Genomic DNA, 15989 nt, shown 5'->3' with positions numbered 1-15989 from the left:
GGACAGCATTTTCTTTTGTAATTTTGCAGAATAAAACATTTCTAGTTATCTTGATTCTGTTGCGGATTTCTTTTTCACTTTTAGCATTGTGAAGATTTCTTTTATTTTTGTGACACAAAGTTTGGCTACAATTTTTCTGAAAAACTGGGGAAGATAATCCCCCCCCCCCTCATGAGTTTAACAACAACCCTGGATGAAAGAAGTATGCCACAGTATAAATTTATTTGCTTAAAATTTGCGCTGAAATTCGAACAAAAGAAAATATTCTAAAATAGTTTTTTTTTTACATAGTAAAACATTTAAAAATTATTTAGTGCAATACATTCATGTTACACTTAAAACAGATTTTTCAGTGGGATTACAATTATTTTTTCTGATACATCCCATCATTTAAAAAGATAATATGCACTGAAATTAAAAAACAAAGCTTGATCATTGATCATATCTTTTAAGATTATTTTATCGTAAAAATGAAACTTTTCTGCATTCTACTTGCGTTTGAAATAGTTATAAAACAAAAACTGCACTTTCTCCTCATTATGTAAACCGTAAGCGCCTAAACAAATCACACCAAAATTTAGAACATGTGTTAGAAAATCAGACAGCTCTTCCAATCCAGAAGCAGTGCAGCAAAAAGAGAAAATAAGTTTTTGAAATTTTGTGTAGTAATTTATTCCATATGGCACAACAGACACCAGACTTCCAAATTAAGCTTTGAGCTATTCAAGAGATTCGTCAGAGGTCTACCTCATTCAACATTCTCTGTGAAAATTCTCAAAAGCTTTTCCATGATGGCTTTTTACGATGTAGAAAAGCAAGTCAATTTCTAAAATAGATAACTCCTATTGGATTACCATCCACTTAGCTGATAATGAGCAAGACATATACACACACACATATTACAAAATTATTTGCAAACGAAAGCAAATTATTGCAAACTCAAATTACAAACTAGTGCAAACATTTTAGTATCAGTATTTGAAAGATGATACCTGTACAACGGATTAAGAAATTTTTGGAAGCTTCATATACCTAAGACAAGTCTAGTGTTTCAGTAAACTAGATTTTTCTCAAGCAGTAATCAGTAAGTACTAGGCAAGGAAACTAAAAGGCTCAACCAGCTTAGAGTATACTGCAATGGTAAGGTAAAGGGCGGTAGTATATGCAAATTTTGCTTTTTTTTAGCATTTTTTCATCTATTGTACTTCAGCTTTATTGCACAAGCTTGCTCATTTGGTTTCCGCTGATAATAAAGCACAAAAAAAAGTCGAATTCCCACATTTCCTTTCTTTAGTACAGAATCTGAAACGTTTTATCATATACAGTGAAGTATCGTTTATACATTTCTCTTTTACACGTTTTAATCAATTATATGTTTTACAAATTGGTCCCTGCAGAGTCTACCTATAGTCTACCTACACCTATTACATGTTTTTTTATTTGTATGCTTTTTTCATACAGTCTCTTCAAAAATGTATAAACAATGCTTCACTGTGCTTCAAAAACTTATTTCTGCAGATAAGGACTTTTACCTTCCCCTGGCACTTAATGGTAACTATTCAATAAAACCATTTACATTGAGGGACTAAACCAGTTGTGCTATTTTTTAAAAGGGATATTTGAAGAAAAGATTACAAGGACTGGGAATTATACAATTAATTTTAAGGATGATATTTCAGTTACTGGGTTAAAGACTCATAAAATTTGGTGCAAATGCGAATGTTCAGAGAAATAGAAGTTACCTGTGCATCATGGCAAGGATTCCATGAAGCATCCATAACAACAATACGATTTGCTCCAACTAAATTTATTCCAAGGCAACCAGCTCGTGTTGAAAGCAAAAACAGAGACACATTGTCATTACGATTAAATTCATTGATCAGTTTTTCTCTTTCTTGGGCAGAAGTACTTCCATCCAATCCTGCAAAAATGTGTACAAGGTAAATTCAAGTAACTCTCCATAAAAATAACTAAATTACACCAGGAGTAAAACTTACTGAAATAATTCTTGTTACGGCACCAGGTCTCATTACCCATATGGTCAGGATCTTCTATTTTTTTGGGTATTTGAATTTTGCTCAAAAAGTGCTCCAAGAGATCAAGTGTTGAGAGAGACTGGCTAAAGACTAACAACTTATCCCCCATGTTTAATGTTTCAGCAATTATAACAAAAAGAACCATCATCTTATGGCTATTTTCCAAAACTCCCAAGACATAATCTTTCATTATTGGAACAGCCTGTAAAAATTTAAAGAGATATTGAACATAAGCTTAAGTAATTTATAAAAAAAAAAAAAAAAAAAAAAAAAAAAAAAAAAAAAACTTACCCACTCATAGTTAATAGAAGAATCTATCCTTTCTCGAAATGGAGCAACTGCTGTTTCAGCAGAATTACTTTGTTGATCGCTGTCCATCACAGATGATTCAGTTTTTAGTTGATTGGGTTGCATCTGTTGCTGTTGAACTCCAACAGCATCATGTGTCACTCCTTGACAGTTCATTGGCTGAAGTACAGCTTTAGAACATTTTGAAGAGTATACACCAGCAGAATCTTGTTTGATGTGTTGAATTGAATAGTTCTGCTGATTAGAAAGAGATGCATTTAGAGGCTGAAATGTACTTTTTGTACTATTTTGGAATTGCTTTGGAGAATGTCCCATTTTTTGTGAAACATTTGCAGCAGAATTGCCATTTTGAAAAGCTTGCACAGAAAATGATGGAGGCTGCTTTACAGAATGCTGAACATTGGACTGAGGAAGCAAGGGTGGTCCTAATGTCTTGGCACGTCCTTGTTTGCTTTTTGATCCTCTTTGAGTTGATTTACTATTTTGAGAAACTAAACCTTGGGTTTGTGTAGTTGGAGAATTAGAAAGCAACTGATTTTGGTACTCTGCCTGAAAACTTCCTTTCACTGAAGCTTGGTTCACAGGCTGAGAAAATGAATTAGAATACTGAGAAGACTGAACACTTTGTTGCTGTGGAACTGAAAAAGAAGCAGTTTGTCCAGACCTTATTGGCTGCTTATATGGAGAATTTGCTAACTGTGAAAATGATTGAGTTGTTGTTGGAGGAGTAGACTGATGAGGAAATTGTGGGGTTGAAACTGATTGAGATGACTGCTGTGAAAACTGTTGAGGTGAGCATGCACTCTGAGAAAATTGTTGAGATGATGGGATGGATTGCTGATTAAATTGAGGTGCCTGAGTGGCTTGTTGAGTAAATTGTTGGGGTGAATTTACTGATTGTTGAGAAAATTGTTGTGGAGATGGAGCAGCAGGCTGTGAGAACTGCTGAGAAGGGGTAGTAGGTTGTGAAAACTGCTGAGGAGATGGAGTAGTGGGTTGCGAAAACTGTTGAGGAGATGGCGAGGTAAGTTGGGAAAACTGTTGTGGAGATGGAATTTGCTGCTGGCAAAACTGCTGGGGTGACTGTGCTGGCTGAGTAAAATGTTGCGGTGATTGCGCTGGTTGAGTAAAATGTTGAAGAGATTGCACTGTTTGTTGTGAAAACTGCTGAGGAGATTGCAAGGGCTGCTGAGAAAATTGTTGAGGTGATGGCACAGGTTGCTGGGTGAACTGCTGAGGAGACTGGGCAGGTTGTTGTGGAAATTGTTGGGGTGATTGCGCAGGTTGTTGTGGAAATTGTTGCGTTGATTGGGCAGGTTGTTGTGGAAATTGTTGGGTTGATTGGGCAGGTTGTTGTGGAAATTGTTGGGGTGGTTGAGTAGGTTGTTGTGGAAATTGTTGGGGCGATTGGGCAGGTTGTTGCGAAAATTGTTGGGGCGATTGGGCAGGCGGTTGAGGAAATTGTTGTGGTGATTGGGCAGATTGTTGAGGAAATTGTTGGGGTGATTGGGCAGGCTGTTGTGGATATTGTTGGGGTGATTGGGTAGCTTGTTGAGAATACTGTTTAGGTGACTGAGCTGGTTGTTGGGAATATTGTAAAGGAGACTGAACGGGTTGTGTGAATTGTGGTGATTGAACTGGTTGTTGATTAAATTGCTGCGGAGACTGAGATGGTTGCTGTGAATATTGTTGAGAGGACTGACATTGTACTTGGGTATAGCTCTGAGAATTTGATGGAACTTTCTGAGTATATTGTGGAGATGTCTGATTTGAATGCTGATTAAACTGCTGAGAATGTTGACTGTTGTTAGCATATTGTTGATCTGATTGACCCGATGGTTGAACGTAAGTCTGTGATGGTTCAACCTGCTGATTGTATGTCTGATGTGATGAACTATACATTTGGTTTGTCTGATTTGCTGAAATATTATATGGCTGATTTAAATTTGTTTGCTCATTGCAGTTTTGAGATGTTTGATTATTTGAAGCATATTGTTGATTAGCTTGTTGATTTACATGGGGAGAAATTTGATTTGTTGGCTGATTAAATTGTTGAGGGGATTGGCTTGTTTGCTGAGTGTATATTTGTGAACCTTGGTTTGTCTGCTGACTGAAATGCTGAGAATTTTGAACTGCTTGTTGGTTACATATTTGTGATGCCTGATTTTCTTGCTGGTTAAATTGTTGTGAACTTTGATTGGGCGATTGATTAATATGTATTGCTGAAGGAGAGATCTGATTACCATGCTGAGCATTTAAATTTTCTAAATGGTTAAACTCTGAAGATTGAGACTGTTGCTGGCTGAATTGCTGAGAGGAGTTTTGTTGTGATGCATTGAATGGTGGTACAGCTTTCTGTTGAGGAGAATGAGACTGCTGATTATTATGTACTTGGCCTGATGATTGATTAGGTTGCTGAGTGAATTCCTGCGCTTGGTTACTTTGTTGAGAGAAATTTTGAGGAGACCGAGCAGTAGGAGAAACCTGTGAGTTATAATGCGAATGCTGATTACTTTGTTGATTAAATTGCTGAGGAGATTGTGCAGGATGTTGAGGATACAGTTGAGGTGACTGTGATGTTGTATGATTAAACTGCTGCGATGACTGGACAGACTGTTGATGATATTGTGACCCATGAGCTGAAAATGACTGAACTTGAGATGATTGTTGAGGAAACGAAGTAACTTGTGAAAACTGAGATATATTTTGGGTAGGCTGTTGAGGTGCTGATGCTTGCGACACTTGTTGATAACATGTGGGACTGCTTGGAACAGAAATTTGACTTTGATTAGATTGTTTGAATGGAGATTTTGGAGGTGATGAAGCAAATTGAGCTGAAACTGTTTGCTGAGGAAAGGTTTGAGAATTCTGTGCCGGTTGTTGGCTATAATTAGGCGATTGATTCACTTGTTGAGTATACTGTTGGCTAGCTGGTTGATGAGAACACTGTAAAGTTTGTTGAGAATATTTTGGAGTTTGGTTATTTGCTTGTTGGTGAAACTGATTAGAGTTCGATGCTTGTTGTGAGAATTGCTCTGAAGACTGAGATGCATACTGTGTTGAATTTCCAGGTGTTTGAGGAAATGCATTGGACTGTGATGTTTGTGAATCAAATCCAGGATTTTGTCCAATTTGAGGGTACTGTGAGTCAGAAGATTGTTGAGAAGCTGAAGGATAAGTGGCTTGTGAAAATATTTGTTGTTTGTTTCCTCCCACAACGGAAGAATCAGAGACTTGTTTTTGACCAGAAGATTGAGGTGATCGAGAAAACTGCAAATGCCCATCAGTGGGTGCTTGTGATGGAAAAGAATTCTGCTGATCTGTATTACCGACATATTTTCCTGTCTGTATTGTCTGTTGATTAAAATGTTGCAGTGATGAATTAGAAAAAGTTTGACTTGTAGAGCTTTGTTGAGAAAACTGGTGAGAAGACTGCTGAGAATATTCAGAGCTTCCTTGTAAGAATGATTGAGAAAATGTTTGCTGAGAAACTGATGAAGGTGATGACTGTCGTGGATAATTTGGAGAAGTTTCAGAGTATGATTGAGTATTAGAAGCAAATTGAGGCTGAATGTTTTGAGAAATTGGAAATGATTGAAGGTTTTGCTGCTGAAACTGTGGAGATGATGTTTGAGAAAACTCTGGAGATGGCTGACCATACTGTTGAGAATACATTTGTTGGTTTGTAGACGACTGTGAAAATTGTGGCTGTACAGCTGAAGACTGAGATGTTGGCTGTTGAGATGTCTGCTGAGATGAAGGATGTTGAGGAAATGAAGCTTGCTGGGAAAACTGCTGCTGGGATAATGGGGGAGATGATTCAGAGTATGACTGGGGTGGATGACTAACTGGAAACTGAGAATGCTGTAGAGTTGGTTGATAAACAGAATCTGAGGACAAAGTATGATCAGAAGAACGGTCTGATGCAATAGGTGATTGATTTGCCATTTGAGGATAAGGTACTTGTTGAGAGTTGTGAGATGTGGAACCACTAGTAAGTGACTGTTGGGAGAATTGCAAAGATTGCTCTTCACCAAACTGCTTAGAGGTTGAAGGATATGCTTGTTGAGAATACTGTTGCTCCGATTGAGTTCCATATGTCTGTTGTGGAGTTGATACATGAGAATGTGAAGATGACTTCAAAAACTTTTGATTTGAAGATTGAGGAGATGAGGGATAATTTATATCCTGATTATCATCCGGTTGAGATGAGAATTGTGATAAACTTTGGGGAAACTGTTTATGTGTTTCAGACTGCTGGGAATAATGGGAGTTGTTTTCACTTTGTGAAGGAAACGACTGCATCGCTTTTGTTGGAAAATTTGGCTGAGAGGAAGGATAATTAATTTTATCTAGTTCATTGGTTTCATTACTGAACTGAGATTGAACAAGTGGATATTGATTTTGAGACTGCTCGAAACTTGTTTGTAGTAAAGATGGTGGAGGATATTGTGCTTGACTTAATGGTTGCTGAGATGTTTGCGTTGAAAACTGCCGAGATGATACAATATTACTTTGTTGTATATAACTATTTGTATTCTGAGGATTGCTTACATATGCCTTACCAGAAGAATGAGGATAGTTTGTTTGACAAAATGGTTGAGGTAGAGTATTTTTTGAAAATTGATTGAGAAAAGTTTGCTGAGATCCTTCTTGACAGAAATCTTTATGCCCTGGTGTAATTTGAGACTTCATTGCATAATTATTTTTACAAACATCTAAGGAATTGAATTTCACATCATCAGACATCTGTTGAAGGCTTCCTTGACTGCAATCCACAACTTCAGATTTAATACTGTCAGCTGTCATGTTTAGATTTGGCTGCACCTTTAAAAGTTTAGGTAAAGATTTCAAAGGTCTCTGCATCATTTTGGTTTTATTTTGGCCAACACCTACAATCATAATTAAAGCATAAGTAAAAAATAAGCTATTGAAAAGCAGAATAACAAATAACTATGTTAAAGAAAGACAATATACCTGTGTTTAAACTTAAAATTTCAGATATTGGTTCCTAAAGTGGTCTTTTCTATTAACAGAAGTTGCATTAGCATTAAAAAAATATATAATTAAAAGTTAAATCATCAAATTTTTAAACGCTAATTAATTCTTGCGATTAGCTTAACTTTTTAATTTCTTTTCTTTTCACAATCAATGAAAAATATAAAAGAACATTCTTCGTATTATCTGATTATAAATGAATAATACAGGCATATTTGTTACAATTTTAAGCATTTTTTTATCTCAAGAACAAATAAAGCACTCCTGCACACTGGCAGATTTGCCATGTTGCAATTGCAAGGGGTCCCATGCACATGATAAATGTTTTACATAGGTCTGCGAGAGACAAAGGGTGCCCCAAAAATGCCCCCATTGCAACAAGCCCCCCCCCCCCCCCCCCCCCCCCCCCCCCACTTGCGAATCCACTACTGCCCCTGCACGATAAATGGGCTTGATTTTAAGTATGAATTGTAAGTCCTAAAATGTTTGTAAATATACTGCATACCATTGCAAAAAATCAAAAAATTAAAGAATACTCATTTATTTCTGCATGTTTTATAATTTAAAAATTTTCTAAAAATGTGGAATTTAATTAAAATGAACTTTGAAGAATAGACTTTGTCTATAGTTAGGATATTTTCTAAGGATTTCCTGTGCAACATATTATTGAAAAGTACTGCAACTCTCATTAATCAGTCCCAATTCCGTAAATGAAAAAAAAAAAAAACTAATTTTATCAGTTAAAACACTAATGGTAGTTTTAGTACTAGTTTCCATAATGTGTTAATCTTCATACATGTATAATCACTGAAATGAACAAGCAAATATTTAGCTTTTCAGAAATCACTTATATGTGCAACAAGTACTGTTCGACCAGCGATGAAATGCAAAGGCAAATATCTGATTTAAAAGAGGTGTATTTATTAATTTGAAGAGGCGACATTCAGTCGAATTTGGAGCACCAAACCTTGAAATAAATGAAACACATCTGTCTCGCTACATTTCCTTTTCCCCTTCTAGAGGCATTCAAATAAAATAATCTTATCTGGTCGATTTCATATTTTTCATCATAAATGTGAGTGAACAGTGTACCCCAATAGACATAACAGGCGGATAGATGCAGATGTATACAGGGGAAAAGGGGGCTCATGTGAACCCAGCCCATGGTAAGTTTTACTAAGATCACTTCAAGCAAAAAATCTGGAAAAATTCTAAAATAAGAACAGCTGTACCTCTTGGACAAACATTTAGAGCAATGAACCATTTTATGTCTCTGTGGTGGCAACTTCTTTGTTTTGACAGGTGTTGAAAAAATTTTATCATTGTTTTAAAAATGTTATCACATGAAGAAGACAAACTGCTAATCTAAATCTAAGTATTACAATTCATTGATTGTACGAACATGCATGTAAATTTATGATAACGTTTAAATTTTTTTATTAAAATAAAAATTCTTTATTTTTGTCAATTAGCTCTAAAGTAGACGAAGAAGCACTTGTGAACACAACATCTAGGGGCATAAGTGAACAGTTCCCGTAGCCACTCCCCGTAATATTACTATTAGTATAGAATATTGTAAGTGTTGAAAAATGTGTAAATACTTATAATCATTATTTTCCTATAATCACTTCGTAAATTTATTGTTAATTGTTATTAATATTACTAAATATTTATTTACTTATGTTTATTATTTTTAATTATTAGTTTTTTTTTGTTTCTAAATAGTTGATCAATAATTAAGTGTTATATAATTCTTACACGACATAGTAAGACAAAAAATATTTTCATTTAATTAAAAACTGAAGTTCAAAATCATTTTAAAACACATTATCAAAAAATGTATGAAGCTTAAAAGCAAAATATATGTAGAATAACTCTTATATGATAAAAAATTATTTAGTGATTCAGCGATCAGAACAGGCCACGAGACTTTATAATTTGACAGTGAGCAGTTATATATTTGGAAAAAAATATTTTCTCATTGGAACAATTACTGTACTGACGAAGTATAGGTTACAAACCCTTCAACGTATTTATTTAGGTACATATTTCATATTGAAGAATTTTCCTTTAAAACATGATGCTTCTCCTGCATTTTTTAATTGTTTTTTTAACAGTGCTCCAGGCCTGTTCACATGTACCCCTGCAGACGTTTTTTAAAAATACCATAAAGTACAGAAATAGTTTTTTTTTAATCCTAAAAAAATGCATGACACAAAGAAAAGTATTCAATCATGGAGACACTTTTGCATTGAGAAATTAATATTTTTTGAAAAATAAAGAAATGAAAAAACTTGTTCACATGTACTCTTTTTTTCCCTATGTCCATTGTATTTGTGTATTTTAGTACATAGAATTACCTGCATAACGGCTTAGTCAATGCAAGGCAGCTTTAAATATTTTATTGCAGATTTAAAGCTCATCATTCTTTGATATGCTTTTAAAATGTTAAAAAGTGTCAACAAAACCATTTAATTATTTTATTTCTATCCTTGCTCACTTTTTTCACTTTTAAATCATAATTGTAATTGACAATACTTTACTATAAAAGAGACCAGCCTAAATGATGAGTGTGCATTTAGTAATTTTTTTTATCTTTTAATTGTAATCAAAATTGTAATTAGTGTGTCATGATCGTAAATAACTACATTTTTACTGACTGTAACCATTGCTGCTATCATAATAACTTTCGGTTGAGGATTATGATCACAATCGCAATCTCTTATTTTTCATGCTTTTAATCATAATTGTAATCATTGGCAGATTTACGACAAAGTACCTGTTGGGGGGGGGGTGTTTTTTTAAATTATTTTTTTAAAGCAATATTGGTTGTAACCAAAGCTAGACCTGATGTGGACCTAAGCAATTTCAGGTTTTGGGTCTCTTCTGTAGTCCGGACAACTTTTCCGTTTGTGGCCAAAAGGGGCATTTTTAAAGCACCCTTCCCCCCCATGTTGTATGTCTTTTTCCTGTGATACATAATGTCATGCCTTACTTTTTCGTGTCGTTTAATTTGTGTGTTGCTTGCTGTCCTTTTTAAATTGAACTTAAGAGGGAAAATGGCGTCCCTTTTACAGTAGGGTATAAAATATCCCGAATTGGAGGGGGCCCGGATCACTTTTCTGTCGGTGGCAAAAGAGGCCATTTTTTAAAGCCTTTCCCCCTCCCCCCCACTATGTTATTATACATAAAGTCTAAGGTGAGAAATGCTGTCCCTTTCAAGTAGGAATAGAATTTCCCAATTCTAGTGGGTCCACGGAATTTTTGTGAAATAGATATAAAATTCTGCATTTTGAAACCTTATAAGGGTAATTGGAGCTACAAAAATCTCGGGGGGAAAATACTCTTTGGCAAATTAGGAAAATACACAGTAAAAATTGTTTTGTGGTCAACTAATCAATGATAGCAGTCCTCAGAGAGAAAATGCGAGGCAGGAGAGAAGATAATGCAATTGTTATTTGCTTACATCAACTGTTGGTTCAATTCAATTAGTTTTTGATCACATCTCCAACTCAACCACAAGTACAACAATAAATTAAATATAAAATGATCAATAGTATAAAAAATGCTTTACAAGAAATGGGTGTACCGATTTAGAAAATAGGTAACAAGAGAGTAAAATGCTGCTCATTTGGAAAATTCATAATTTATACACTTGATAAAAAATAAAATTGAAGCACAACTGGAATTTCAAAAACTCATCTAATCCTTTTCAAGGACTAGAGAACAATTAAAATTATTTAAGGCACTTTATTAGCCCTTTCCAGTCTCTGAAATTTAGTACTAGATTATACAGTCTTACACTAGTGTTTTAACTTTCTAAGAAACAACTATTTTAAGTTTAAAAGAAAAAAATTCTCATTACAACTTTTTTTCCAACTACAAGTAGTGCAGAAAACGAAAAGGAATAGAGATAGTGTATTTTTTTTTTGGGGGGGGGGAGGTAAACAGATTTTCAATATGCAGTAGAAGTAAGATAAAAGCAAGCAACAAAATAATTTCCAAAACACTGCATTCAGGATTAAATAAACAGCAAGATATAAAACAGAGTGGCAACAGGAACTGTGAAAAAAAGTTCCCTGCCTTTTCCCTGATTTCCCTGGTTAAGTTCACCAAATTTCCCTGATTTACATTACCAATAATAATGGTTTTCTTTCTTTGCTCTACTTGAAATCCATCGTATGTTTGTATAAAATGCAGTATTTTAAACGTTTTAAGTTGTGTAAAGTTGTTGAACTAAAGATATATTTTAAAAAAATGCAACCTTTTTAATAAAATGGTTAAAAAAAACATATCAATTTTTTTGGGGAAAAAACCCTACAAAACAGTATATTAAATTTTTCTACACGGAAAGATTAGAGAAAATTAAAAAAAAAAAAAAAAAAAACTTTACTTCCAGAAACCACTTAGCATAAGAATTAAACTATTAAAATTACTCTTAAAAACATGTGTGTATTTATGATAGAACTAAAAAGTAATTGAAATTATTTTGTGTTAAGTTTTCAAACAGTATAATAAATGTTGCAAGAATAACAAGTAATAGTGAAAGAATAGAAGTAATGTAATTATTCTTATATAACTAATTGACATATTTATGCAAAACAGATGAAACCATTTCACATCCATTCATAGGGAGCTTTTCTCTAATCAAGAACATAGGTTTTAATGAATGAATACAGCATTTTAACAATAAAAAAATAAAGATATTTACTTAAGTACACAAGTTAACTCTATTTCAAATGATTTCAGTATGTAATGAAAAAAAAATCTTAGATTGCTTTTGTAACAAACAACTTTGAAATGCAAGAAAAAAAAAAAAGAAAAAAAAAGCAATTAGTTAATTTTAAAATATATAAAAGAAGAATACAACTTGGTTATAAAATTAAAGAATCACTTAAGTCTGAAGAAGAGAAAACCTTTATAATCTGCAGTGACAACAAATAGTATAACGGCAAAAAACTAAGTTTTTTTTATTGAAAGTTCAAGTTTAGCAATTAAATTAAAAATGCGAAGAAATAATAACTTTTAAGCGTTTATAGTACTAATTCAGAAACCAAAGATTTCTTCTTGAAATCGTGATTACAGTAAGCTAATTACTTCGAGACAATGGAATAAAGGCAAAGGAGCTAAGGCATTAATGAAGGCATCCTCTTTACCTGTATGGTTGTTTATTTTACGTAGCATTGAAAGCGTAAAAGGAAATTTCAAGCTAGGTAAAATAAACAACCTAACAGAAGCAGTCTTAGGAAGTTCATACTGTGGTTAATAAGTAAGATTCAATACTTTAGACATTAAGGAAAAAAGATGCACAAATATGCGGCAGTGTATAATCACACCTCATTTTACTTTTTTTTGAACAGATAATTGGTGGAAAGTGCGTAGGGAATTAGAGTACTTAATTTTGTAAAGCAAAAAAAAATTTTTTTTTTCATAAAATCAATTTTCCCTGATTTTTTGTAATTTTTTCAAAATTCCCAGACTTTTCCCTGATTAATAAAGTTCCCTGACTTTTCCCTGATCTGTCGCCACCCTGTAAAACATGTGTCACAAAATGTTGTCTCAAGTAATATGATACACAAACAAGAGAACTATGAATTTTATATTTTTGATGCAGGATGTGGCAAGGAGCTGGCAAGATCTACATACATATACCATTTTTACCAGAAGATGAAAAATCAAATGCACTGCATCAGGAATTAGTAAAAACTGACTCTCTTCTATCCATTATACATACAGTGAAAGTGGATTCTAAACCTAGATTTGATGCAATGCACGTAAGTAAACCAGATGCATTCAGTGGATTGTCTGAAGCTGAAATAGAAATTTTGCTGGCCACTATTGTGAAAAATATTTCAGCTGAAGAAGAAATGATGGTAACTGAAAAAACTTGAAGTCGAGAATTTTACTAAAAGATGAAAAATCAAATATAGTCCCTCAGAAATTAGGTCATAAACCTTCTTTTTTGCCCAAATCAACAAATCAAGTGTGCAGCTTCAGGAAAATGTCAAACCAGTTCAGCCTTCAAGCAGCGGAAAAATGAAAATAAAACCCCTGTAAATTTTTATGATGTGTTCAAGGCAGAAAGTATTTTGAGCTGCAAAGAAGCATGTTGAGCCTCCTTCCCCTACATATGCATGTTTAAAGAAAAATCTACATATATAAATGTTGTTGGTTTGAATTTTAAGGTTTTGACTTTTGTAAAAAAAATGAAACTAGTTTTTAATGCAGTATTCAAACGTAGTATGTAAATGTAGTATTTTGTGCTTGTGTGTCATATCTACACTTTGAATGATCAAAAACAACCAGAAAATAGGCTGAATTTTCAAAAATCAGTGAGAATAGTAAGAAACTTACCAGTATACAATGCTGTGAGTTGGCAGTATAACAGAACTACCTAAAAAAAGTGAAAAAGCGCGAGTCGAAAAGCCACTCTTCTAAAAGCTTGTTGCAAATGAAACAATTCCATGATGGAAAATCGCGAGAATGTGGATGTAGATTTGTGGTTATAGAACGGTGTAATATTTAAAGCATATATTTCTAACACATAACTGCAGGAAAGTCATCAAATTTCTTTCCGTCTCGTCATCGGTCTCTAAAATTTCGTCAAGATTGAAATCCGTCCTGAGATGGAAGGTCTTGTACCCATGATGTGCATTTCAGATGATCCTTTACTCTTTTTATTGTACTAGTATATTCTCATGTATATTAGTCATAATTTTACAACATAAACATACCTCTTTTTCTCAAACTGCAATTTACTCCAGAAAGAGCAGGACTTGAAGCCACAGTTATATCAATATCTAAATCAATATCCTCTTGTGCCTTTTTCTCCTGTAGTAATTTATACAGAATGTCTGGGTGATTCCAAATCTGTTCACAAGAAAAGTAGAAATTGTTTAAAAATGGTATGCACAGCAAATTGGACAACTGTAAATGCAATTTATTTCCCTTCACAATTTCATCTCAACTCACAAATATTTAGTAAAAAATTACCATGAATTGTAAACTTATAGACATATCAGATAAGGACATACTGCCTGGGAAAGGTAAAGTACAGTACTTACAAAAATGAGTTTTCAGACATTTGAAGACACACATTTTAGATTTCATACAGACAATAGGGAAATGTTGAAATTTGACGTTTTTTTTTTTCATGCTTTAATTTTAGCAGAAACAACCCTGTTTAAAAAATCCTTAAAATAACATTTAAAAAAACCAAGAAGCCAATAAAACAAAGGCAAGAAAATTTGCATCTTAACTTAATCTGTATCATTTTGAAAGTTATAAGAAAAACATATTTTAAGTTTTTGCTCACTTTGAGACATAGGCACCCATATAAAAAATTTTATGGGAGGAGGGGCTCAGATATTTTTTAAATGGAAACCAATTTCATTAATGATTAAAGTTATTAAAATTTGAAAGTTTTAATAACTTATTCAGTAATGGCTGGAGAAGAAATGATTTTTTATTTTTGCAAAGAAAAAAGTACTAAAAGCAAAAAAATTCTAATTTCTAAGAAGGGGGCTTCACCCTCCCACTTGCGCCCCTCCCCCATATATGCACCTATGCTTTAAGAGAAAACTATGGATTCATTCAAACATTTGAGAGTCAGACTTCGATTTTGAACTGTAATCTAAATTGCCCAAGTTATATATTTTTAGGCTAACAAATTCCTTACTTATAACTAATTCCTCAGTTTTTATAGCTCTTTCACTTATTTCTAGTTCTTATTCCTTTTGTTTTGTCCTCCCTTTCATAAAGCAGCTGCTTCCAAGTAATTATAGGAGATATATTTTACAGGGGTGATTGTGGGTTCATCAAAAAATACCTGAAAGTTTCAAAGCTAGAATGGGGGGGGGGGGGGAATCTTTGGCCCCTATTACTTAAGTGCACCTATGCCATAGCAGACTTGCCAACCTTATGAAAAGAAAAAACGGGAGATCCAGTCAAAGCTTTAAGGGAGAAAAAGGGAGATTTTAAACGATGCTATAATAAGTAAAAAACACTGTTATAACAAGTATTTATTTAATTTTTTCATGAAAGAGAATTCACTCGTATAATCGCTCTTTTTGTTTTTAGATATTTCTTTTTTTCAGACATCGCTAAAGATGAATGTTAAACTACAACGCACGCTGTAGATCAAGATGAAAACACGCGGCGCAGTTAGCATGCGTCTGAAACAGGGAGTAAAAGGAAGGAGACGAATCTCCATGTTAGCAGTTTGGCAACAAAATTCCACTTCCGCCAGAGACTGCTACAGTATGCTCTCTCGCACTGCTTATATCTTTTCGCTCGTAGCGAAGCATTGTAAACAAGTGTAATTTAAAAACTACCACCTGTATATTTGGAAGTATTAAACTACTTTCGCCATGAAAGCTGTTCAAAGAAGCATAAAATAATTTATTCCACCCTAGGATTTTGGCATATTTTGCATTCGATGTGTTTAATTTGTATTTCTGCTATGACTTTAGCGAGCATTCATTCTTGTTATGTGTTGTGCAATTTGTGTTCTATTTTGTATATTGTTTTTGATATGGCTGTTCTGCTCATTTGCCATGAAACTAAAAATGATTTTAGCTGGCTTTTGAAAACATTTTCTCCCAATAAAACCCGTAAATTACGATCCAGTTTTCATAATTTTTCTAA

The 15989-nt window shown here is 33.7% G+C and overlaps 1 protein-coding gene across 1 annotated transcript in view; it reads right to left on the bottom strand.

Moving 5' to 3' along the window:
* The window catches only part of LOC129218968 (uncharacterized), a 245497-nt gene that overhangs the window by 75602 nt on the left and 153906 nt on the right, over positions 1-15989 (bottom strand). Inside the window, exons 13-16 of the mRNA XM_054853288.1 lie at positions 14078-14213; positions 2328-7237; positions 1998-2238; positions 1743-1921 (exon numbers count right to left, since the gene is read on the bottom strand). Of these exons, the coding sequence (XP_054709263.1) occupies positions 1743-1921; positions 1998-2238; positions 2328-7237; positions 14078-14213 (5466 nt within the window). The remainder of the gene's footprint in view (positions 1-1742; positions 1922-1997; positions 2239-2327; positions 7238-14077; positions 14214-15989) is intronic.

Source organism: Uloborus diversus, chromosome 3 (genome assembly GCF_026930045.1).
Source record: "Uloborus diversus isolate 005 chromosome 3, Udiv.v.3.1, whole genome shotgun sequence".
Classification (NCBI taxonomy): domain Eukaryota; kingdom Metazoa; phylum Arthropoda; class Arachnida; order Araneae; family Uloboridae; genus Uloborus; species Uloborus diversus.
The sequence above is the reverse complement of the archived record's forward strand: the minus strand, read 5'-3'. Positions and strand labels throughout refer to the sequence as shown.